Here is a 25,101-nt window from a genome sequence, read left to right as displayed (position 1 = left end):
CTCTAATTTTCTTCCACTATTCTCTCCCCCACTACCATGCCTTCCAAGCTTTTCTCTCTCCTTTTTAGTCTCATGCTTTGGCTCTCTTTGCTCTTGTTTTCTGTCCATGGTTGGTTTCATATCGTTTCCAATAACAGCAGCACTGACCACTTTAACCCTGCCGCTACTACTACTACTACTCAGCCATATTCTCTCGGCTCTCATCATCGCCAAACTTTGAGCAACCGGAAAGCACTTTTCTCAGCGAAATTCGACTTCACCCCGTTTGTCCGCCGGCATCACCAACAGCATCGCCTTAACAGACATGTGCCAGTGCGCCCTGAGCCTGGCGGAGCCGAGATAGACCCTCGTTATGGTTCTGAAATGCGCCTTGTTCCCACTGGTCCAAACCCGTTGCACCATTGACAAGGTTTCTTTTTCTTTTTCTTTTTAACATCCACAAACGCAGATTTTGTGTATTCATGTTATTGTAATCAACCCCTTCATTCTTCAACCCCCCACCCAAAAAAAAAAAAGGGAAAAGAAATCCCATAATGTGTAGTGAGATATTTATGAAATTAATTATTACTTGTATCATTTGTGAAAACTCCACCTTCATATGAATATTAAATTTTGTTTAATCAGATCACCATGTGCCTTACTAATCAATGTGAATGAGTACTTTGGCTGTCTGTACAGAAATTAAGGAAAGATCGATCTCACTGAATTACATGATTTCTTCTGGGCTTGGCTGTCTCTACTGTAATAATTAATTAATTAATTAACCCATTAATATAATTAATTAATTATGGTATGAAAGCAACTGGAGTAGGTGTGACGGCACGGCACGGCACGTCAAATTGTCACGGGAATCGGAACACATGAAAATTATATTAGTATTTTATTTGTGAGCAGAAGGAGAGAACAATTCGAAATTAATTAGATTTTATAATTTTGTATTTCGTGATGCATGGCTGATGCAAGGCTTACTTAAAAAGGGTTGACTTAAGGCACAAATAATTAATTAAGTTTATAATATTAAGATTTGAAGCTATATGACTTGATTGATGACAGGTCATCATCATATCATTTTCAAAGGGCTTTCAATTTTTGGGTACGACCCGACCCCATTTCGTTTGAGTGTTTGAGTGTGTGAGTGTTTGAGCTTGAAAAGGAAGGGATCTTCCCATTTTCAACATGGAGGTTGGCATTCCAGAAACTCTTAAGAAAAAAGAAAGAGAAAAGTCAAATATGTTAAACCATATGTTCTCTCTCATTAGACTTTTGCATTATTTGCGGCTAATCTCGAGGTCACACGTGGTCCATGCTCATTGGGCTTTGGGAAAATTATGATGGGCTTGAAAATTAAAGTGTGACAATTTGAGAAAGTAGAAATTGTTCTTTTGGGTTGTGATTAATTTGTTCATGCTTTGGCTGGGTTGGACTTCCTATAAGGTTAGTGGCCACACCCACACCACCAAAGTGGTGGAAGAGGTTAGGAATGAGGATTTTCCCTAGGAAAAAAAAAAATATATATATATATATATATATATATATATATACATACCAAACTTTCAAAAAGAATATTCGATCTTAGGTTTCTTATGGGATGACAGCCTAAAAAAAAGTTATTTCAACGGCAGTCCAATTTGAAAACTGAGAAATTAGGCCACATATTGACCAATTTGGACCAAATACTAGCCCACTAATAACTTGGTTGGGAAGTGCGAATTAGTAAGGGTTTAGGCCCAAATTTCTGAATCTGGGCTTGAGAAACCTAAAGTGATTGTTGTGGCATAGGTCTGGGTCGACTGCACTAGAGCTCAACTGAATTCTATAATGAGGGTCTTATATATGGCTATATCTTTTAACCGTTGGATCAAATTAATTAGTTTGATTCAACGTTTAAAATATAGGACATTATCTATAGTTCATCTATGGCACCCTCACCATAGAATAAATCATGGTTCCTGATGAAGAAAAATGCAGATTCATTTACTTTAAGCCCAAATGGCCGAACTAGATAAAATCAGAAAATTTGAATTTGATAAATATATATGGCAGCCCAAAAGCCAACATATCCTTTTCCTTTGCGCATTTATATATTTTCTTGTAGATTTGTGGATGATAAATAATATTAACACCCTCGCTTCTCTCCTGTCAATTTTGAGGCCAAGTAAAGTGATTATGCCACTTCCATATTATAGTGGCCCATTATTATTCTGATGATTTAATTTGTATACGGCAGGTACTCTCTTAATTATGGAAAATAAAGAACATTGATCTCCTTTAAATGGGTGATTGATTGGTAATTTGGTCCAATACAAGCATGAATCATGGAAGGCAGCCTACCACTACCCCTTACCCCTTAAAATGATCCATGGTTTCAATTTGACAAATTCGGCCTCATGCTGCCCAGCCAGGGATGCTTTTCAATTTGAAGTCCTCCCCGTAATTCATAATTCTCACCATGCCATTATGAAAACCCCACTTTTTCTTTGGTTTTTTTTCCTTTTCACATATGTATTTTATGAAAAACAATATTTTGGGAGCTATGCTGTCTCTTTGTGTGGATAATATATCTCCAAAGAGGACGGTGGTGGATTAATCTCATCCCACTAAACTCGTTTAACATAATAAATATGGCATGACGCGAGTAAGAAACAATAACATTATGGATACCAACCTGTTTACCATAGATATAGATCAATGATTAGCTTTAGACTTGAAGGAGTTATTAGGTAGTAAAAATCCAATTTGGAATAATTATAATAATAATGGAAGTGTTTGATAAGATTTGAGGTGGGCAAAGATTTATGCTTCGTGAGTCATGATGATGATAAGAAAGTATAGAAGAAAGGAAGGAAGGAGATAATGGTTTTAAAACAGACACCACCAGAAAACAAAAAAGAAAAATAAGAAGGAAAGTCTTCAATATGAAAAGTGTGAGCGAAAGAAAGACTTAGTCGGTCAGTCAGAATTTCCATTCCAAGTTGCAAATAATACTTGGTCCAATAATCCACTTTATGTAGGACCTCAGCAGCTGCACCTGCAGACCAATAGTTATTGCAGACTTCACTGAAACTACTTGCGGGTTTACTCAACGACCACTTGTTCCTCACTTCTCTCGTTGCTCCAAAACTATTCATATTCCTACCACCAGTAAACAGGATTTTCAATCTGTTTACACCGGAAAGCAAACAATTTCCCCAATCTATTGTCTACACTGACCCATCTCACGACCCAACAAGTATATTGATTTCTTGAATGAAAAAAGGTAATATAGTAAGAAACAAATGTACATTTTGTATACGTGTTATAATATCGATAGATTAGACGACAAGCTTTATTTTTCTCTTTTTAAAGAATAGTATTAATAAATATCCACTTATATTATAACACACGTATAAAATTTACTGAATGAGAATACTATTGTAGTATTCTATCATATCAATACTTAAGCTTCAAGAAACATCTACTTAAGGAAAGTTGGTATTTCTCTTCTAATCTTTTGGTAACAAATTTTAAATGCAATCCTAATCTTCATTGTCACTTCAAATTAAGGAAAGAACATAAGCAAAAAAGGAATTTCCAAATACGATGCATGAATTTAGGGTTTAGGAATTTGATGACAACATAAATGTTTTGCGCACCACCTTTTCATGAATCATTTCTCTCTCTTTTATAGTTCTACATTACCCAACTTGAATAAAAACTAGTGCAAGTCAACCCGAAATTCACCAGTTCACCCCCAACTCTCCATCCAAAAAAAGAATATAAAAAAAGCTACCGGCAATAACCGGTCACCTAAACTCGCACTTCACCTATATATATAATACATACACGCCACCCCCACTTGAGACCAATAAACACCGCAAACTATCCCACCCCGCCATTTTCAGCTTTCCTCAAAACGCAAAAACGACGAACACATGGACCGTCGTCTCCGTACAGGCACGGAATATCCCAGCTCGGACTGTCCGGCGCGCCTGAAATCCAAAGCCCGGATGATCAACTCCGTCTCGGCTCTGGTCGACATAGCCAGCCGCCTCTCCAAGAAGCTCAAGGCTAAGCCGAGGAGCGCTAATAACTCGAAAATCGCCCCCAAGTCATCGCCGATGAGGAAGCCGAAGCAGCTGATGTCGACCATAAGCAACAAGGCGATCACGTTCCTGCACAGGAAAAAGATTGGCGAGGAATCGGCGGACGCCCACCTCGAGGATAAGGAGGAAGAGTGGGGGAACGGCGGGGTCTGGCAGAGGTCTATCCTGATGGGGGACAAGTGCGAGCCGTTGGATTTCTCGGGTGCGATTTATTACGACAGTCACGGGAACCAGCTGAACGGAGCACCTCTCCGGTCCCCACGTGCGAGTCCCTTGCCTGGGTACCTCGAGAGGGCCGCTCATAAGAGAAACTGAAGAAGTCGCCGTTGAATTTTCAAATATATCATCGGAGAAGAATGAAAATTAAACAGAATGTTTATGTTAATATTCTCTGATTAATTGTTATGTTAATTAGTCTCTCGTTTTGTAGTTTCTTGGTAATTTCACAAGACTGTTGTGTTGTGACGTGTCACACATGTGTGTTTATTGGTGGGCGGGGGCTTGTTGTATGGGGTTTAGGGGCAACAGTTGACGTACGACGTCGTCGCCGTCGGATTTTGGTAGTTGAACTTCCCCTGTATGAACAGGGGCTGGGCTGCTGTGTACATATTTCGGAGGAGACATTTGGATTTTGGCACCATTTTAAATTGTGGGTGACTAGTTTTAATAAAATATATGGCCTTGTGGGGTTTTTTCAGTGTTCATTACCAAATGAATGTGTGGTTGGATTCTAAACCAACAAATTAAGTAATACCGAAATGTTTTTTTGTTACCAAATAATTTGATTATGTGATTATACTCATCACGTATGTTGGATGTTATATCTATTTATATCGTTAAATGCTATGTAAAGCATATATGTTGTTGAAAATGTATTGATAACATGTTGTTTAATATGGAGACATATCTACGGCTCGTTATTTAATAATAAACAAATTTCTATAACCACATAAAAAAACCACTCTAATATGTTATTACTATAGCTTCCGAATCCATTGTGATCCATTCACAATGCATAAGCCCCATTGTGATCCACTATACACTTAATGGGTCTCAAAATTGTGTGATGATCGTGTTACTTTTTGGATTGAGTTGAAATTTGAAACGGACATCATATTCCATGGTACTCTCTTATGTTATCATTATCTTTAACGAAAAGGCCAAGGTGGAGAGAAGGGGGGGAACAAATTCCTCTCCTATCATTTCAAGTCAGCCTCCATAAAAGCTGCAGCTATGGAATATATCTATTTAATGAACATGAACGCTTCAAACTTAATGATTATTCTTTAATTAATTTGGTGTTTATATTAAGAAAAAGCGTTTTATCTTGGTGCAGTCATCTATGAAAACCTTGCTTTCATTTACTAAACCAAAATATTTAACCAGTGATTTAGTACTTTCATTTACTAAATCGCAATGCATTATATTACTGAATTGATTCTGTCTTAGACTTAAGACTTTGATTTTTGGTATTTAATGAGGAAAAGATACGAGGGAGGGGAGTATACATCAACGACGAAGTCCTCGTGTTTGACTCTCCCAGGGTCAACTCAACTGTGAGCAACTTTTGGGGAAAATCAGTTTCATTTCATTTTTTCTTTTTTGTTTGAGAAAGAGAACATCAGCTATATGTAAAAAGATAGTCTCAGAAGATTTGTGTTGAAACTTGAATACAAAGAAACGGACCGCGGACCACTATTTTTTCTGCCTAGACTTATGTTCAAACTTGAGTACAAAGAAGATTTATGTTCAAACGTGAGTACAAAGAAACTTGAGTAAAAAGAAACCAACTGCAAACCAACGTGACATTTATTGTGGTCATATATCAGACTAAAAAAGCCACCATATTCAATTTTATGTTTTGTTCAAACCAGATCAAATATTATTTATATATTTTTTTCATTCTTCTTGTTTCGAATTTTCCGGTTCAAATAATTTTTTTTAAAAACTCACGAAAGCATAAAAGAGAAAAAAGGAGGAACAAGATTGCACCATGAAAACCCATAACTGAAACAATCAACAGCAGCCCAGCCCAGACCATGTACTGAACCCAATAAAGCCTTTAAAATTCGAGCCCAAAAAGATTTTTATATATATAAAAAAAACAAACCAAATACCAGACATGACACGTAAAGAAAAAAAACCCGGGTCCAACATATCTGCACTGCAGGCTCAACAATAAACCGGACCGGTGCAAAAAAACAAAAGGTAACAAAAAAATATATAATTTCCCAGCTAGATCGAACGGTCGTTAAGCTCCAGGAGCAGCATCCTTGACCTTACTATGCAAATACCCACCGTACTCTCGAGCATAATCCTTCACATGGCTCGCCGTGTCGTAAATCCGGCTCCTCGCGTAGTCGACCCGGTCCGAACCGGGCGGGTGCATTCCCTTGAAGTACCTGTACATCCAAGATGAAACGGCCGCCGCCGCCGCTCCGAAGCCGCACATGGAGACGAACCCGGCAACGGTCAGGAAGAGGAGGGCGCCGACTGGGACCCATATGGGGCTGGAGATGATGATTAGAGGCGTGACCAAGATCAGGCCCAGAATTGTGGCGGTGACGGTGAGGCCGGTGAGGAGGAGGAGAATGGCGCCGGAGACGAGGAGCGTCAAGAAACCGACGAGCTGGGTTGAGTTCGGAGCATGTCCTTGGAGTCTACGTAGGAATGTGGAAGCATTTGTAGAGGCCGGGTTGTTGGTGTTGGTGGGTCTTGGGGCTCTCTGCGGTTGCTGCTGCTGGGTTTGGGTTTGGTTTTGGTGACGGTCCGCCATGGATGATCGAGAGAGAAGTGAAACTAGTGAGAGAGAGGTGCGGGATATTAAGAAAGAGGTGATGGGGTTTCAAGGGACAGGTGTGGGGAGGATTTGAGGTTGGAGACATGCAGGGGGGACACGTGGAGGGACACAAGTTTGGTGTGTCCTAGATGAGTGTTGGAGACTACTTGACCTTTTCTATGTCTAAGAATTCGGTGGGGGATTCTTGTGTGGTGCAGGTGCAGGTGCAGGTATACTATCCAAATTTATGTGTATAATTAGATGGTGTTTTGGTTGATGATCTAGATGATTGAGATAATTAAGATATACTTAATGACTTAATCTTGGTGAGCTGAATTAATAGCATAAATGGAGGAGGAGGCCTAGCTAGCTGTATAATATGTAAGACGGGCAACTAAGATGAAGAGGAGCAAAAATAATGCAGCAACAAAACCCACAACATTATTTGTATCCACCTTGTTCTCCTTCTCAGCAACAAAATCCACACAAGGCAAAGGCATGGTCTTTTTGTTCAACCCCACTTCTGTGTCAGCAATTTCAGAAATGTTGGTGTCATCTTTGGTCAATGTGGGATTTGTTGCAGGAACACTCACTTCTGGTGATGAAGGGTCTTCTTCTTGTGTCTCTCCCTCAAATTCAATCTTGTTGTAATTTTGGGTTGAATTCATTAATACCCTCTGATGGTCAAATGGCTTTGGCATAGAGTATTGATCGGTTGTTGATCTGACTGAATCACTAAATGAGACTCTTCTCCTCCCTCTAGATGAACTTGTTGGTGTCTTGGAGGATGGAGAAGAAGAACTGGTTCCACTGTCACCTTTGTTTCTCAGAATGGAAGTCTTCTTCACCGGAACCATTGATGTGGAAAGCCTGCGAACCAGACCTTTCTTGCTCAGGGAGTTTCCTCCAGAAGACCTATCTGATAATGAAATGGCATCTGACTCATCATTGCTTCTTCCCCACCTCTTAATTCTATGTATGAAACCAGATTTCTTGTTGATACTTCTTTGGCTACTTGAAGAGGAGCTGTCAATGGTGGTAGTCTCAATTTCATCGCTCAAACTAGTTGAAGATGTGTGAGAAGAAGGGCTATAGTAACTGGGATTTGATGATATCAATGGTTCATTTTTCTCATGAGATTTATGGCTTGAACTGTTGTGGATTTGGGTTTCAAATCTCAAGCAAGTGTAGAGCCAGCGCTGGTACACACGTTCTTGGACCATTTCAAATCTGTTTTTCTGCAGCCTTTCAAATTGCCTTGAGAGTTCCGCATTGGTATGCCTCAACCTGCTTATTTCTTCTTCAACCTTGGCAACGGTTTCACTCTGCAAGAAAAACATATGGTGTGTGTTATAAATTTTTAGCTAGTGTTTCAAGTAAAGAAGCCCTCTGTTTCAATAAATTTGTTAAGCCTAAACTAATAAGAATTTATATCAACCTCAGTCATGCTGGACAGGGTACTTATTCTGGCTTCAGCAGAGACCAACTTGACTGCCAATTCCCTCTTTTCTAGCTCAAGCTCTTTGTTTCTCCTCTTCATCTTTAAAACTTCCAACTCAACATTTTTAACAGCTTTGAGCTTCTTCTCAGCTATGGCATCTCTGACTGAGATTTCATCCTTGGGAAAGCTGGAAACTTGTTCTTCCATCACCAACAGCCTTCCCTTCATAATGCTGCTCTCATTAGAATCCATCTTCTTCTGCATTTCTGCTATCATCTTCTTTGCCATCTCCAGCTGCTTCTTTGCCAAAACACACTGCTTGGCATCTTCCTGAAGAACCTTCCTCTCAGCCTGCAAAGAAGCAATGGTGACGTTAAGCATGCCAATCTCTGCAGACTTGTCCTCCATATGCCTTTGCAAGTGAACCATGTACGATTGCTCTTCTTTCAGAACACATAATTCTAGCAGCTTCTTTTCAAGCCTCACTTTCCTCTGCTGCAGCTCCTTTACCAAGAGCTCTATTTCACTCAGACTGTTCATTTGTTTGCTTCTAAATATTTCAGCCGCCTCCTCCTCATCTTCCATCTCTCCTTCGTTCTGTTGCTGTTGGAAGTTTGAGCCATCATTCTCTGAAGTACAAGAAAGCACCATCAATTACCACATGAATTAACAAACAAGAAAACTGGAAAACACTAAACAAATTTGATAAAGTCACGTCCTTTAAGACGGAAACAAGGCCAAACAATATGAAAACAGCAAAAAGAATGAAGTACCCGGAGGCTTGATGGCGGCAGAGTCTAGTTGCTTCCTGGTGTAGTTGCTGTTTTTGTGTGAAACTGCATATGCTGCAATTGAAGCCACAGCCAGAAAGCTTATTTTGATTATCATGTAGGCCTCACAGGAGTTTCAGAAACTCTGAAATTCAGTGTGTTATTTCACCATCAAAATATGTGAAGATACATAGATTGTAGTGGTTCATCTTATCCCATGGAAGAACATGTTTCCATTTCTCTGAGATTTTTTTCTTCCCCTATTTTCTCGGTGGGAATGAGGACAGAGTGTGTGAAGAAGACCAAGCCCGCTATTTGCACATACGATGAGAATATATATGAACACAAATTAATTGGTTGGTCCCGTTTTGTTTAGCAGGTTGCAGAAGACTAGATGAGATCAAAATAAAGACAAGTAGGATATTTTTGCTGGTCCCATCCCATTCCATCCCGTGGATTGGGAAGCCATCATCACTGAAAAAGGTCATTAGCATTCGTACGGGGTCCACATATAATTAAGAGAGATGTTCTTATGATCAACCAATACTTTTTCATTTATTTATTTTATTTTATAATTTCTTTAAAATTTAAAATACTTTAAAGAGAGTTGCGAACTTACAATTCATGGCTTGTCTATTTGAAAGGGTAAATAAAACTTTTCTCTTGGTTGGAAAAGGTTAAAAAAACTTACACACGGCAAAGAAAAACAGCGGAGCTCGGAAAGTCTCTTTTTATCGGAAACTTGTCAAAACCCAAAAGTTTTAAACTTGATCAATACGACACCCTAATTTCCGTTAGTAAAACCCTCCACGGCATCTACTCCTTCACCACTAACAAGTTAACAACAGTTCCTTCTCTTTCTTTCCACCGGAAAATCAATACCCTAGCGACTGATTCTCGCTCTCCATGGATGCGCGTCGCGCCTCGCGAACCGTGATCGACCCCAAGGTCCGCCAAGTCGGCTTCTTCACCCCCAACGCCGAAACCGCACCCAGTCGGACCCTGTCCGGCCCGCCAATCGCGAGCTCACCTCCTCTCTCCTCATCTCCGGCGAGCAACTCCCTCTATCCTGTCATGATCCCTCCGTCGCGTCACCTTTCCGACACCATCGCGATCCGTACGGCCGCCTTGCCGGTGCCAGAATCGGCGTCAAGGCGCAAGGAAGCCGGGGAGCGCGTGCCGGTGGGCAGCTACAACCCCTCGGAGTCGTTGTTAGGTACCTCGCCGGTGACAGCCTCGCCTTCTAGTCGGGTTGGAGATGCGACACTCGAGTTCTCGGACGAGTCCTCGGTCCGATGGTATCGGCGGAGCGACTCCGGAAAGTTGGCTTCGAGTTTTCCCGGCGGAGGATTCGACTCGGCCACAGTGAAAGCTCCTCTTGAAGTTCCTGGTAATTAATTGCTTATGGTCACTGAATTTCTACTTGCTTCATGCATGTGTGAATTGCGTTCAGAAATTGAATTGAAGTAACTGCATTGGTATATGATTTGTTGTTGCGTTTGTATAAGTTAATTAAAGATTGCAAATTCGCAATGCAAATTGGCTTAGGTAAGAGTATGTGCTAATTAGGTTGGCTATTTCTTGCAGAAAAGAGCGGAGAGGAGGTTTCAAAGGAGCAAAAGGAAGTTCCATCAAATTCAGAACCCTTGAAGTCCAAGACAACAACAAAAGCTGAAAGGCGTGCCTTGCAGGAGGCTCAACGCGCTGCAAAAGCTGCTGCTAAAGGTGAGGTAGCTTCTATTGCCTTGTTAATGTGATTTAGCTGCTCAAAAATCAAATTGTTACAATCCATTTTTATGAATGTATTTTGTGGCTTGTAGTCCTTCATATGTGTTGCAAAGGAACTATTGAAGTACTTGTTAATTGCGTTGAGGCGTGTAAACATCATCTCATAAGTTTTAACTAAGATTAAGTTAGAACAAGTCTAACCATGTATTAACTATGAAGTACTTTCTGTTTCTTTACCTTTTTAATTTTGGATTTTTCTCTGTGTGTTTAGAATTCCCCTTAATACGATCCATGTATTAACTGTTTTTATGTTTCTCATCCATTATAAATTACAGCTGAGGGGAAAAAACCTGCTGCTGTAACTCGGGGTGGGGCTCCTGGTAAGCCTGCAAAGCAGTCTCTGCAAAAGAGGGATCCTCCTCCAGTTGCGTCTTCGGTGGCTGCTTCTGACAAGAAGGGGGGCGATCGACCACCAGAGAAAGAAAGGAAGAAAGATGTTCCTCCTCCACGTATGCAGTTTGATGATAAGAACCGAGTGGATAAGGCAAAAAGGCGTGCAGTGGTCAATCAGACTGAAGCTAAAAACAGAGTTGAACTGTTCCGGCATTTGCCTCAATATGAACATGGAACTCAGCTTCCTGATCTTGAGTCAAAGTTTTTCCAACTTGATCCTATGCATCCTGCCATTTATAAGGTATTTATTTTAGGAAACTAGTTATTGTTAGTTCATCATTTTTGGTCTGTCTTGTAAATCATCATCCGCATGGCTGATAATGTTATGGACATTTGTCAGGTTGGACTGCAGTATTTGGCTGGAGAAATATCCGGGGGTAATGCTCGTTGTATCGCAATGCTTCAAGCATTTCAGGAAGCCATTAGAGACTACACCACACCTCCAGAGAAAACCCTTGTCAGAGATTTAACAGCAAAGATTAGTAGTTATGTCTCATTTTTCATTGAATGCAGGCCACTTTCGATTAGCATGGGAAATGCAATTAGGTTTCTGAAGAGTCGTATTGCCAAATTGCCCTTGACTCTATCTGAATCTGAAGCGAAATCTACACTTTGTTCAGAAATTGACCGTTTTATAAATGAGAAGATAATACTTGCGGATAAGGTGATAGTTAGGCATGCTGCTACGAAGGTCAGGGATGGGGATGTCCTTCTCACATATGGATCATCATGTGTTGTTGAGATGATTCTGCTATATGCCCATGAACTGGGGAAACAGTTCCGTGTTGTGGTAGTAGACTCACGTCCGAAGCTTGAAGGCCAAGCATTACTTCGCAGGCTGGTGGCAAAGGGTCTGAGTTGTACATATACTCATATAAATGCTGTGTCTTATATCATGCATGAAGTAACACGAGTGTTTTTGGGAGCTGCCTCGGTATTATCTAATGGAACTGTATATTCGAGAGTAGGAACTGCTTGTGTTGCTATGGTTGCTCATGCATTTTGTGTTCCAGTCTTAATTTGCTGTGAAGCTTACAAGTTTCATGAAAGGGTACAGCTTGATTCAATTTGCTCTAACGAACTAGGTATGTTGGTTCTTGTATGTGCTCTGAGCTTGCGTATTCCTGTTGCTTGTTTTTGTACATATTTTCCTCCTGAAAATGACTATGTAGCATCTTTGTACTTCTTTCAGGTGACCCAGATGCTATTGCGAAGGTTTCTGGAAGAACTGATGTAAATTATCTGGATAATTGGGCTAATAAGGAAAATCTGCAACTTCTGAATTTAATGTAAGCTTTCATATGGTTCAATATAAAGAATGAAAACTTGTTAACACTGTCTAGAATGATTCTTAATACACTTCTTCATGTGTAACAGGTATGATGCTACTCCATCAGATTATATATCTATGATTGTCACAGATTATGGCATGGTAAGTCATTTTTGGCTTTTGCTTTTATATTTCGTTTTTATTTTTACCTAGCTCTAACTATGTTGGCATATGATACAGCCGGTTATCTCTTTTTAGAAGTAATGGTTTTAGCCTATTATGTGTCAAATACGCACATAAAAGACAATTATCCATTGCTTTAGTTAATGTATTATGTGCCCAGATGTATGTATGTAGAATCCCATATTTCAGTTGCATCTTGATTCTTGGGCAGTAAAGTTGTGCCTAGTGTTCTTGATGTGTAAGAATTTTCTTGATTACTAGTTTTCACAGTTTTGTTTTTAATTTTACTGCAGATTCCACCCACAAGCGTGCCTGTCATTGTGCGCGAATATGGGAGAGAGCACTTATGGGCATAGGAAACTTTAAAGCAGAGCGACTTTGGAGGAACAAAAATAGTTACATGTTCTGTGGTAGGATTCATTTTACAGGCTGGTGGTTGTCATGCACAGGAGAATAAAACTTGATTTTTTGTAATCATTTGATAAGGAGCTCGTGCGAAATGAAACATTAATTTTGGGGTTGAAAGACGCAGAGGTAGCTGGGTTTAAAATTTTGTTGGTATACGACTCAGTGAAGAGTGCATTGTATAGCCTCTCCTGACAGTTGTGGAGGTGGTTTCAACTTTCATGTATCATGTATGTTTTGGAATATCTTGTTGCATTTTTTACCTGAATTTTGTCGAGATAATTGAATTATAGTGTTATAGTTAAGGTGTCATGTTTTCAACGAATTATCTCTGTTTGCTCCTGCTGAGCAGATGCAAGATCTTAAATTGCTAAACTGAAATATGAATTACAGAAAATCGGGAAGGTATGGAGAGGAAGAAATGAGGGTAAAAAATGTTCGAATAAGTCAAAGAAAACAAATTCATGTGGGTGATCGCTAAATCTTCCACTCTGCAGAACCTGCAATCTACTCTTCCCAATCATAAGATGATATTTGATTGTCTCCTTCTCTGGTTAGCATTATCACAATTTTCAACTGTACACCCGATCCGAATATGAAATTGTGGCCTAATTAATACGTACAACATAGCATTTCGAAATGCTTAAAATGTCATTTCCCCTCTTTTTAAGTGGGATTAGTAGTTGGCATGTCAAAATATGTATGACCTAGATCATCAGTGTTCCCTTCAGTATTTTTGTTTCTTCTCAGAGCCAGGAGTGGTATTATCAGCTGTAGCTGCAGTCGTTGCCAATTCCATCAACCGCTCAAAATCTATTTCAGTTGTCTTATACTTCAGTTTCATCCCACCTTGTAGCCATGACCTTATGCAAAGCAGAGCTTGGGTGCTATCATGCGGCATACAAAACCGCTGCTTGTAAATTTCATCACCTTTGCCACAGAACAGTTCTTCAGGTGCCACTGAAACTGCCTGCACTGCCAAGAAATCCCGAGCCATCAGAGAAAGCCGTGGGTAGCGCATACTATTGACCTTCCACCATTCCAGAACATCTGTTGCTATTGGAGCCGGAGGCTCCGACAGATATTGAGTGAGCTCATCAGTTGCGCTACTCATGTTTGCCCTTCTTTTCTTTCTTGCTATTTCCTCTGCAAAAGAGACATTGCATCCCTCTTCTAGTTCTTGAGCACTGTATCCACTAGTCATGGATGGGAAATGACTCGTCGAATAATTTCTAATGAAATGAGTTCTCGCTTCGTCGAGAAAATTTTCTGCGTTGAGGCTCTCAGGAATTAGCTCTCCTTTGATTCGAGGATCAAGAACTGCGGTCATGTATATGATTATGTTGCAAACTTGGTTATTGTAACCTCTAACCTTTTCAGCCATTTCTTTAGCAGCATTTTTTAACAAGTCTGGGTGAAGGTGAGAATCTCTGCAAGCAGCAATTGTCTCAGAAATGTGATCCATGAAGAAAAGAACCAGCCCAACAGTGGGCAACTTGTTCGTGCACATGTTGTTTGTGGTTTTGTAGAATGGTTGTAGATATCGATGCACATTACTGACTGCATTCTTCTCTGCAGAGCTCAGCAGCATCCTACTGCCTAGCGTCTCATACTTCCTGATAACAGCATCCATAGACTTAGAAGCCTGCATTAAAAATAAAGATAAAAACAATGTCACCTCAGCCACTTAATCATCGACTAAAGTGGAGAGAGAGAGAGAGAGAGTTAAGGATAACTACACAGCCCATGGTTCATTTAAAGATGTCGTCCAATATCATGTAATTAGCGTACCTTGCACACAATGTCTAGCATTTGATAATTGCCGCTCCACCGTGTTGATGTATCAAGTGGCATTTTCCATGTACTTTCCTGGTAAGCTGCTGTGAATTGAGTAAAATCCTCAGACATCTCTGAGGATGCATTTAACCCTATTGCAAACTCTCGAATCTTCGAGATCAACGGCTTTGTGGTTCTCAATCCATCATCTATGATCAAGTTCAAAACATGAGCAGAGCAGGGGATATAACAGAAGGGCCCCACCTTCTGACCATCCACGTAACCATGCATGGAACTTTGACTATTATCATGGGTGCATGATAGGACTCTATTCTCTATGTTGTACAGCCTAAGAACCTTCACTAGGGAGTGATAGATCTCGGCACCACCACAAGGGTAAGGTATGTGACAGATATCAAGCATCATCTTTTGGAAAGACCAATTCTCGTCAATCCAATGGCACGTGACACTCATATAATAAATTTCCTCATATGAAGTCCAAAATTCAAGCGTTATAGAGACCTTTGAAGAAACATGTTCCAAAGATGCTCTTACCACTTCCTTCATACTCCTGAAAACTTCATGAAATGTTTTTCTGTACTCCTCGCTTGACCATAGTTGTATTGATGGATTTAAAAACTTATAAGAGTTTGCTAGCCACTTTTCTTCCAATGTTGCTGGAGGTAGAGAAGCTAAGACGAGCCACTTAACAAGCAACCAATTTAAATGGTTGTAATCCACTTGGGGTGCTTTTGATTGAGGTTGATGTTTCCTGACTACAGTGATGGGTGGTGGTGCTGAACTGGTGACAACATCACCTGACTTATCATAACCGGGATGGCGATTACTTAGGTGCCTTCCCAGATTACCTTCAACAACAAAAGAAAGATTAGTAATATGATAAGCTTAACCCTACCATAAGCTATTGACAAATCCACTCCAATATCGGAATCGCACATTGAGAATGAATGAACCAATGATAATCCCTACATGAAGAACTTGAGCTTCTTACAAATCAGATAAACATAGAATTGTAGCTTGATAACATACGATCTAGACGCTCTGGACTATCACGACCCTAAAATTTTGAAGGCACAAAGAACAAAAGCAACTATTTTGTGGGCCCAGAGAAGTTACCAGTGGCAGTTGCAATAGAATAGCTTTGTCCACAAAACTTGCACCTGCGACTTTTTCCATCAGCAGCTGTCTCGAAAAACTTGAGATAAACTGATGTCATAGTCTTCTTTCTTGGTTTCGCTGAAGGAGTAGCATTTCCCTGTTCTGAGGAGCTCAAACCAATATCTACAGAATCAATGGTTGGAATGAGCCCCATGTCCATCATAGATTTGGGTTCCACATCTAATCCACCAAGAAACAAAAGAAAACCATCAAAGATCATAGACATTAAGGTTTGAATGCAAAAGGGTTAAAAAGAAGTAAACTTTCACATATATAGATAGACTATAGTAATTCATCATCCAAATCAATTCAACACTCTCATGACTTAGCAATCTAATAACAAAATATGAATCTAATTACAAGTTGAGAAAGTCAGCTCAGGGAGCATTTGAAGTACAAAAATTGCAAATTGGCAATTTGGTGGGATAAGTACCTTTGAAGGTTTTAAAAGCGTTATTTGCACCCCAGTCCATGTTATATGCTGCTTTGCTTCTCAGTACTGTTCCTGCCCAACAATCTCCCAGTGGGTGCTATGTGAAGCTCGCATTTGGGGAGAAACAAAACCTGAAATTCAAAAAACCGATCAAATTTAGGGCTTTGGTTAGGGGTTAAAGATGTTCCCACAGACCCTCACTCAGTGACTCAGTGACTTGCCTTGGCTCTGTGGTAGGAAAAAGACAGCAGCTTGAACCGAAGAGATTTTTAGTAGGAAGAAAGAGTGAGAAGAGAGAAAGAGAGGGAAAAACAAATGGAGGGAGATGATGGAAGTTGGAAGCGGATCGGCGCAAAGACTGAGCCGGATCGCAGCCGAGCGAGGAAAGGCGAGAGAGCGAAGAAAGAGGAGATCAGCTGGTTTTCTTTTTCTTTTTTTCTTTTTTTTTCCCTTGAGGAAAAATAAAAAAGATTTTTAATCTCTGAGCTTTTGCAGAGCCGCGAGCGACGCCTCTGAGCTCTGAGTCGTAGATCTAATCTCAATCTTCGACGGCTAAAAACTACAAAGTAAACGCTCGCTGGCGCAGGAGAGAGAGACACGCACACGAGCAAGCGAAGCGAAAGTAGAGAGAGAGAGATTGATGGGGCTCGGCTGCTTGCTTGCTGGGCTGGTGGCGGCTAAGTTTAAGTGAGCCTCTGGTCAGTGGGCACGAGTTGGTGTGCCCCAGGCCCAGCTATATATGCCTACAGCTTCGGTTTCTGGCTCCACCAAGCCCATTTTGCATTTTCAAATTTAACGTTCATTTTTTTTCTCTTTTTGTTATTATTGCAAAAAGCTTCTAGCTATCATTAAAAATAAAAAAAAGGCTTCTGGTTAAGAAATTTATTCAAGCATACGTTGCTTAAAGCGAATATGTTCCCCACTCTGCATCTGAGTTTGAGTCCCCTTCCTCGTAATTTAGACTATATTTATTTATTTCTATACTTAAAGTTTAGTGTTCGAATTTACATAAAAGGTAATTTTGCACATTCTCCCTCAGCATAATTCCATTAACCAACTCCACTCATATTTAATAACCATTAAATTTAAACAAGCATTCAATCAAACAAGAGGGACAAAAAGAAAACCATTAACTTGAATAGTTGTTGGATTAAAAGAGAAATAATAATTAATTGAAGACGGGCGACTTAACTGTTCAGGAGTTCCAAGGAAGAACCTTTTATCATGTTTGAAAAGTAGAACAATGGCAAGAGAGCTTGTGTTTCTCCTCTCCCTCTTTTCCAAAATAAAAAAAATGGTGCCAAATGTTGCATTGCTATATCATGTTACTGAAATTAAAGTAGATTAACCAGATACTTAAATTTAGTGTTGTGCTTTTAATTTAAAGAAAGTGTTTGGTTTCACATGGATATCATGAGTGATGTTGCTCATGCAGGTTGCTCATACGTTGCAAATGACAGAAGCTCTTGTTCTTAACTCGGGTTACTGTGTACAAAAAAATAAAATAAAATAACCAGATTTTGTAAAAATCAGAAAAATTACTACATGATCTGTCAGTTCCTTCCAGTATTGGTTTTGTAATTTTTGTGTGTGTGGGTTATGTGAGAGTGGAAAAAGAAAGAAAAAAAAAAAGAAAAAGGAAATTAACTGAGGCTGCAATGCCCCCAAATGGCTCAATCTGCTGAACCTGCTACGCTATGCCTTCGAAATCAAAATTATAAACAGCTTTCAACAACCACTTCACTTTCTCCTTGACTTCCTTGATTTCCAAATGATTGCATAAGGGTTTGGGCAGATTCTGTATGGGACTTTTGGCGGAGGAACAGCAGGGACACTGCAGCATTCATGTACAAAATAGAAACCCAAAAAAAAAAAAGATTAGAAGAAGAGGTGGAAGCGGGTAAATTTAATTTACTATGTTTCTGAGAGATGGTAAAAGAAAGAAAGAAAGAATGAATCCTACTGTAATCCAGCAATGTCAATCTGTGAAAAGTCCATATTGTTGGTTGAACAACTGTCGAGGACTGGTGTTGTTGTTCCACTGGTCCTCGTACGTAATGGTGTGGAGGAGGGTGGTGGTTGCTTGATGCCCAGAATTCTACAATTCAACTTGTTTGCAATGCTGCTGCTGCCGTGGGCCATTGCCAACCTATACCAATTACCAAATGAGAAATATATAAACAAGTTTTACTTCAAGTTGATAGGAAAGAATTATCGGTGCGTGCAGAAGAAATAAAAGAAACATCCAAAAACTTTGATAGGGAAACTCAGGACCACTTCTTCTATGATTACCAACAGAACAGAGGTGGCTAGCTAGATAGCAATGGCATTTACTAACATTTCTAAAACTGGCGTCATGTAAACAGCATCATGTTTGGTTAATATGGGATTCGACTACCTAATCCAATGATTCTTGATGAGCCACATGTTATATCAAAAAGCCAAAAGGGATAATCTTATATCATTCAACACACCCTACTGCGGGGTCACCCAGATAAACTTTGTATTTATATATATATATATATATATATATATGTTGTCTCAAACTATTTGCTAAGTCTAAGTAGAGTGGAGCCCAAAAATTTCTGGCTAGCGATTTTGTTTCACCAACATGTCACATGCATAGCTTGTTTGTACATAACTCAAATGAACCAAGGACCATGGTCCCGTCCCATTCTCATCCCACTAAAGGAGAATAAATTTATTTGTGACGAGATGCTATTGTGACAACATCTGAAGTCAATCATATATTTTCATATAAGAGAGCTAAAACGCATAGTAATATGTGATTGACTTGAAATACTGACATCCCGATACAAGAAAATTTATCTCCCACTAAAGGGCCATGCTGCTAGCTATTTGGCAATGGCAATTTCACACGGTACACATTAAATAAGGCGTACCATAAAGTGAATAATGTGAAATCCACCTAAACCCATCTGACAGTTGACCTCGTCTGTTCTGCCAGGACCTTCCTATGAAACTCACCTTATCTCATCACTGAATTTCAAAATTAAAGGCTTTGAATTTAGTCCATCAAGAACATCATCGTCATCATAATCATACATATAGAGATTAAACATTGGTACTAATCAAGCTTACCTGTAGAGAAAGCTGTGATCATGGAGGCCAAGCACAAGAGTTGAAGCCCCGATCTCTGTCACCACAGCTGCAATCTTCTTCCCATCTTGATCACCTTCTGTCACAATCATTTCAACCTTTGTCTGTAAATCATCATATCATATACACTGGTAATTTGAACATTTACATATAATAAGCAGCAAATTAATTAAAAGGTCACATAAACAACAACATGTAATTGGTAGCTAGGCCTAGGTAGAGGGTTGCTTACGTTGGGGAAGGTGTTGCAGATGTCTTTGAAAGAGAGGGCCAACTGGAAGCCCTTCAAGCGGAGAAGCCTGGTTTTGTTCTTGTTTCTGGATCTTGAGGTTGAAAAAACATGGAGCAGAGTTATCAAGTCCCCATAGCGAACAAGGTTGTCAAGTGCCCATTTCAGAGCTGTTCTTGCTGCTTCCACGTCTTCAACCACCACCACTATTCTCCTCACATCCATAACCTGCTCTCTGCTCTCTGCTCTCTGCTCTCTCTCTCTGCTCTCTCTCTCCCCCTCCACTCTCTCTCTCTCTCTCTCTCTTTGTAATTTGGGTGGGTTTGTTTTGTGAGGAGAACTCAAAAGAAAACTCACAGATTAAATTATTTATGACTCGTCTCTGTCTTGGCTCCTTTTAAATGAGTTTGATATATATTATACATCAATCAACCACATACTACTTGCTTCACCACATAGCTGACCACAAACCACAATAATTAATTAATTAAACAAATAAATAAATATTATTATATTAGGTCTTTGTACAAGTTAGATTAGATGTGCATGAAAAATCAGATATCTTCTTGGTTATGTCTATATATGACATTTTATGTTGTTGAATAAAATAAAAGTTACACGCTCTATATGAATTAGTTTACCAATTGTGGTCCAATGTAAGTGAAGTTATACTTCATGAATAACAAATTTAGAATATCTCTAGAAAAAGATGCCGAGTTTAAATAGTTTTTCTCTCACAAGATTAAAATAGTTATTTGCGCAGGTATAATTTTTGATGTCACATTACATATTCGCCCTTTGACTTAAGAGCATTTGGCTGAATATTTTTTTCATGATTTCATGAGATTTTGGGTACTAATCTTAAATTGTTTACAAACTTCAAATTTGATCGTGCCCGTTAATGCTTATGGGATCTAAGACCTAGAAAACTGGCATCTATTTTTCAAGAATTAAAAACTGTTGCCGGCATTTGTTCAAATTGCCCCAATTATCATGCAATAATCACTTTCTCATATATATCTTGAGTGTTTTTAGAATATTACAGTAGTACGATTACATGATATATTTTATACATATGTTATAATATAAGTGAATATTTATTTATACTATTTCTTAAAAAGGGAAAAACAAGTCATATTATCCATTTATATTATAACACGTGTACAAGATATACAACTTAATCATATTACCGTAGTATTCTATAGTTTCACCTATATCTCCTGCCCTAACAACGTCAAAACTATGATCCACTTTTCTAGCAATACTTTGAAAATTGAATTAATGATTAAAAACAGAAACTTGTCATGTCAATGGATAAAACAGAATTGACAAATTCTTTCGGAAAAACTGAAATATAAATATATGACAAGAAAGAACCTCAAATAAACCTATCTAATACGTACGGATTAAAAACAAAAACAAATGTTTTTGTTCTAACGCACCTGGTGGATGGTTAGCTTAGATACACAAAATTACAAATTAGAATAATATTTTTGGTCTGGCTGATATATAATTAATTTTATTTATTCATACATGCCACCATTTTGTGAGGTTCAGACTCCACTCATATTAAAATAAAGGATATGAAACCATGGCATGGGGATGGGGGGCTTGGTCACTTTGATTATTAAGTCACTCAACGACGAGAAAAAAGGAGTCGTGGCGTCAGTTTGGTTGTGGCGTTTCTGTCTTTGTGTCTTTGATCTATCTTCTTGTTTGTTTGTCGTCTTTGTTGTGGTTCCAAGTGCACTCATTTTGAGTGACAGTTGCTTCCTAAAATATGCATGAAATTCATGACCCACATTGCGTCTCACCACCAGACAGAAATTTTTATAAAAACAAAGGAAAAGAAATCCCCATGAGCAAACTGCCAACTGAGTTTAGGTTTTGTAGGTGTTATTTGAAGTGGAAGGAGCCCAGGACTCTGATCGCATGCATGTTGAAGAATGAGTCGGCGACTCATATGTGCTTGAGACCAATTTTGTTGGGCTACAAGGCCCCGAGCTTGCTTAACTTGGGCTTTAATTTGCTTTCGACCCGCCAATCGGTCAGCCTATTAAGATGATAGACATGGGCCCACACGAAGAGACACTTCCGCGGTCTGGGCCAACAATACTGCTGGGTTGATTTGTGTGTTAAACCCAATTAGCTTAAAATTAGATTAGATTAGATACATGCATAAGAGTAAATGCACGAACCAAATACTATAGTTGAATTGAATTGAATTGGATATATATATATATATAACAAAAGTTAGAGAATTGTGAAATATTAACCACTGCCTATTATATATGATTTTAGATTCCCATTTTGATTTTGTAAACTTCATAGATTGCCCTTCAAAGTGTTTCTATTTTTATCCTTTACTTTCTTATCCCATCTACACATTTTTTTTAAAAAAGAAACCAATGACTCTGTTCTTTAAATGAATTTGTGCAGCAATAAATTCTGTCATAGAATTTTTTTTATTTTTTAAGTGCTAGTAGTGGATAAGATAGAGAGATTATAGAATACTATGGTAGCACGGTCAGGTGTTTATGTTTTATTATAACTATATAAATGAATTCATTGTATGTGATTAGTCACAAATATTTGGGAATTTAATTAAGTAAGTAATTAAAACTTACATAAAGTCATTTCACAAAGAAAGAAAGTGCATGACGCGTTGGTCTTATCCCTCTTCAGTTTGCATGCTTAAATAGTTAAATTCTGCGAAATAATCTCCATCCATATCCCCATTTCAACAATGGCCAAAGCTCTTGTTAAATATTTTGGTATTGCTCTTGTGTTAATACTTGTGACTTTTCTGATATGCTCGGAAGCCAGGTCTAATAAATCAGGCTCATCCTCTTCACGCACCATTAGATTTCCTCTCTACCACAGAGAAAAATTCATAGCTTCAAACTTCAAGGACCAACGCTCCCTTGTCCGGACTCGTCTGGCCCGCGACAATGCGCGCTTTCATCGTCGTCATGCATCATCTTCTGCTCAGTTTCACAAGCACTCTGGGAATGATCTTAACTATACTGCCGTGCTCGAGGAAGGCGGGGAGTACGTCACCGTTTTGAAAGTGGGAAGTCCGTCGCAGAACGTGCAGCTGCTTGTGGACATAGGCACGCCTTTGACATGGTGGCAGTGCCAGCCCAACTGCAAGTATTGCTACTCCACGCCACACCACATTTTTGATACGAGCACGTCGTCCACGTATACTGAGACGGATTGCGCCGAGGGATTCTGCGATGTAACCCAGCTTTTTATACTGGGTTGCATTCGCCGCGACGATCCCAAGTGCCATTACAGGGTTCAATACGTCGACGGGTCTGTCTCCCAAGGCGTCATGGCGAGAGATGTTGTCGCCACCTCTGAGGGTGTGACTCTCCATAACTCTTTCTCTTTCGGATGTGGACGAAGCAATCAAGGTGCATGCCATCGGTTTATAAATGAAAATTAATAATATTGTCCATTTTTAACTGATACTAATATAATGTTGTTTACAAGGTGTGACAATGTTCAATGCGGACGCTACGGGGATCCTAGGGTTTGTACCGGGCGGATATTCGTTTCCCTCTCAACTCCAGGTTAACACATTCAGCTTCTGTCTCCCTACTTACAATACCACTAAGAGTGGAAGTCTGTACCTGAATTATTACCCGTCGGCTTTTCAGTATTCAAGTAGATCGATGTTGATTATTAGAACGGGCCACTATTATTTGGATTTCAGCGGGGTAGAAATTAACCAGGAAGCAATTCCAATTCCTCCAGAGAACTGGCAATGTGACCGGGAAGGGGTTGGCGGTGTGATTATTGACACAGGGAGCACCATAACCAGGTTCCCCAAGAAAGCCTATGACATATTCAAAGACTATTTCCTGCGTAACGCTCAGGGCTTGCCTTTATCGCAACCCGAAGAGCAGTTAGATACTTGCTTCAATGTGGCAGGTGTCGGAGAGTGGGAAGGCTTCGTCCCTAAGGTTTTCATTTTTAAGTTTACATTGAATTGGAAGAATTGATCGAAAGAAAGAACCACGTACGTACTGCTTTAGTCAAACAAATGACCTAACTAATATCTGCAAATTGATTTTTGTTTTCAACTTTACTTTTTTCAGGTTAGATTTTTGTTCAAGTGGCCGTCTGGTCGGCCCCTGGAGTTCGAGACAGGTCAGCTTCTGATGTCGGTGGGCAATAACAAATATTGCCTTGCATTTGGCGCAGGAGGACCCACCACAATCATTGGGAGTTGGCAGCTACAAGGCTCGCTTGTTGGCTTCGATCTTCCTAATCATCTTGTCGGATTTCTTCGTGCAAGTTGTTAATCTATTTCATTAGCTAGCTCGCTCGATCGATTGTTGTACAATATGCAATTAACAAAAATAATAATCAATATTGCATAATCTATTCTACACTCAAATTGGTATGTCATGAGAAATTCCACAAAAATTAAATTAAGCATATATATATATCAGAGAGCTTCCATTGAGAGATCCCTCAAATAAGCTTATTTGAGGGACACCCCTTGTGGCCTCACTCCGGATTGTATTTCACTAATCCAAACTGTCTATTTTGTAGATACTCATTCAAAAATCATCCCTACAAAAAATCACTTGAATCCGATATCATTTGACCACTCAATTAAGTTATTGAAATTTTAGCATTTTCTTGAAGTACCGTGTTCATTGATTTTATAAGACACAATTGGATGTCGAAACGGTTTCCGATTTGTCTAATTTTTTGTTAGGATGATCTATGAATGAAGACCTAAAAAATAGATGGTTTGGATCATTGGGAAAAAAATTGTAGGGTACCCTAAAGGGCGTCCCTCAATAGAAGGGGACTGTATATATATATATATATATATATATATAACGTCCTTCACAAGGAGAAGGAGGTAAGTGTGGAAATCTGAGAAATTATCATGCTAAAATCGGCTTATTGTTAAAAACCTAGAAAATGATTGATTTTGTAATCCTTCTCTAATTTATTATTTGTTCTCTCAAGTGTGTCTAAATTATGCCAAAGAGCACTAAAACCACTGCACATTATTATACAGTTCAACATTATGTCAAATATTGTTATTGGACAAAAGTTTTGTCCAACGGAGTCCAATTGAGTGAAAAATGTCTTGATTTACATACTAACGTTCTCAGTTTCAAACTCTCATTGCACCTTGATAGTTTATTTGTAGGAAAACTCTCATCCCCTTCTAATTATGGCAACAACAAAAAACAGCTTTTGAGTTTGAAAATTACCCATCTG

General features: G+C 39.3%; 7 protein-coding genes across 7 annotated transcripts; 3 read left to right on the top strand and 4 right to left on the bottom strand.

The window, feature by feature from the left end:
* On the top strand, positions 3,590 to 4,786 carry LOC18776524. The gene has a single exon (XM_020563372.1). It carries the CDS (start codon positions 3,912 to 3,914, stop codon positions 4,395 to 4,397), a length of 486 nt encoding a protein of 161 aa, XP_020418961.1. The 5' UTR covers positions 3,590 to 3,911; the 3' UTR covers positions 4,398 to 4,786.
* On the bottom strand, positions 6,137 to 7,082 carry LOC18777615 (oleosin 1). Its single transcript, XM_007209621.2, has one exon. It carries the CDS (start codon positions 6,856 to 6,858, stop codon positions 6,334 to 6,336), a length of 525 nt encoding a protein of 174 aa, XP_007209683.1. The 5' UTR covers positions 6,859 to 7,082; the 3' UTR covers positions 6,137 to 6,333.
* LOC18777112 (protein CHUP1, chloroplastic) lies at positions 7,175 to 9,423 on the bottom strand. Its single transcript, XM_020564616.1, has 3 exons — positions 9,076 to 9,423; positions 8,300 to 8,931; positions 7,175 to 8,186 (listed from the first exon to the last, which is right to left on the bottom strand). The coding sequence occupies exons 1-3, from the start codon at positions 9,188 to 9,190 to the stop codon at positions 7,224 to 7,226; spliced, it is 1,710 nt and encodes a 569-aa protein (XP_020420205.1). The 5' UTR covers positions 9,191 to 9,423; the 3' UTR covers positions 7,175 to 7,223.
* LOC18777129 (translation initiation factor eIF-2B subunit delta) lies at positions 9,745 to 13,416 on the top strand. The gene is made up of 7 exons (XM_007210229.2): positions 9,745 to 10,462; positions 10,660 to 10,797; positions 11,136 to 11,494; positions 11,594 to 12,338; positions 12,446 to 12,542; positions 12,631 to 12,685; positions 13,000 to 13,416. Exons 1-7 carry the CDS (start codon positions 9,979 to 9,981, stop codon positions 13,060 to 13,062), a joined length of 1,941 nt encoding a protein of 646 aa, XP_007210291.1. The 5' UTR covers positions 9,745 to 9,978; the 3' UTR covers positions 13,063 to 13,416.
* On the bottom strand, positions 13,495 to 17,295 carry LOC18776456 (zinc finger BED domain-containing protein DAYSLEEPER). Its single transcript, XM_007210246.2, has 5 exons — positions 16,721 to 17,295; positions 16,500 to 16,630; positions 16,025 to 16,246; positions 14,903 to 15,756; positions 13,495 to 14,756 (listed from the first exon to the last, which is right to left on the bottom strand). The coding sequence occupies exons 2-5, from the start codon at positions 16,537 to 16,539 to the stop codon at positions 13,839 to 13,841; spliced, it is 2,034 nt and encodes a 677-aa protein (XP_007210308.1). The 5' UTR covers positions 16,540 to 16,630; positions 16,721 to 17,295; the 3' UTR covers positions 13,495 to 13,838.
* LOC18776943 lies at positions 17,954 to 20,230 on the bottom strand. The gene is made up of 4 exons (XM_007209545.2): positions 19,852 to 20,230; positions 19,602 to 19,723; positions 18,463 to 18,648; positions 17,954 to 18,333 (listed from the first exon to the last, which is right to left on the bottom strand). The coding sequence occupies exons 1-4, from the start codon at positions 20,071 to 20,073 to the stop codon at positions 18,240 to 18,242; spliced, it is 624 nt and encodes a 207-aa protein (XP_007209607.1). The 5' UTR covers positions 20,074 to 20,230; the 3' UTR covers positions 17,954 to 18,239.
* Positions 22,595 to 24,161, top strand: LOC18777348 (protein ASPARTIC PROTEASE IN GUARD CELL 2). Its single transcript, XM_020564799.1, has 3 exons — positions 22,595 to 23,267; positions 23,347 to 23,819; positions 23,955 to 24,161. The coding sequence occupies exons 1-3, from the start codon at positions 22,595 to 22,597 to the stop codon at positions 24,159 to 24,161; spliced, it is 1,353 nt and encodes a 450-aa protein (XP_020420388.1).

This window comes from Prunus persica, chromosome G5 (genome assembly GCF_000346465.2).
Source record: "Prunus persica cultivar Lovell chromosome G5, Prunus_persica_NCBIv2, whole genome shotgun sequence".
Lineage (NCBI taxonomy): Eukaryota > Viridiplantae > Streptophyta > Magnoliopsida > Rosales > Rosaceae > Prunus > Prunus persica.
The sequence above is the reverse complement of the archived record's forward strand: the minus strand, read 5'-3'. Positions and strand labels throughout refer to the sequence as shown.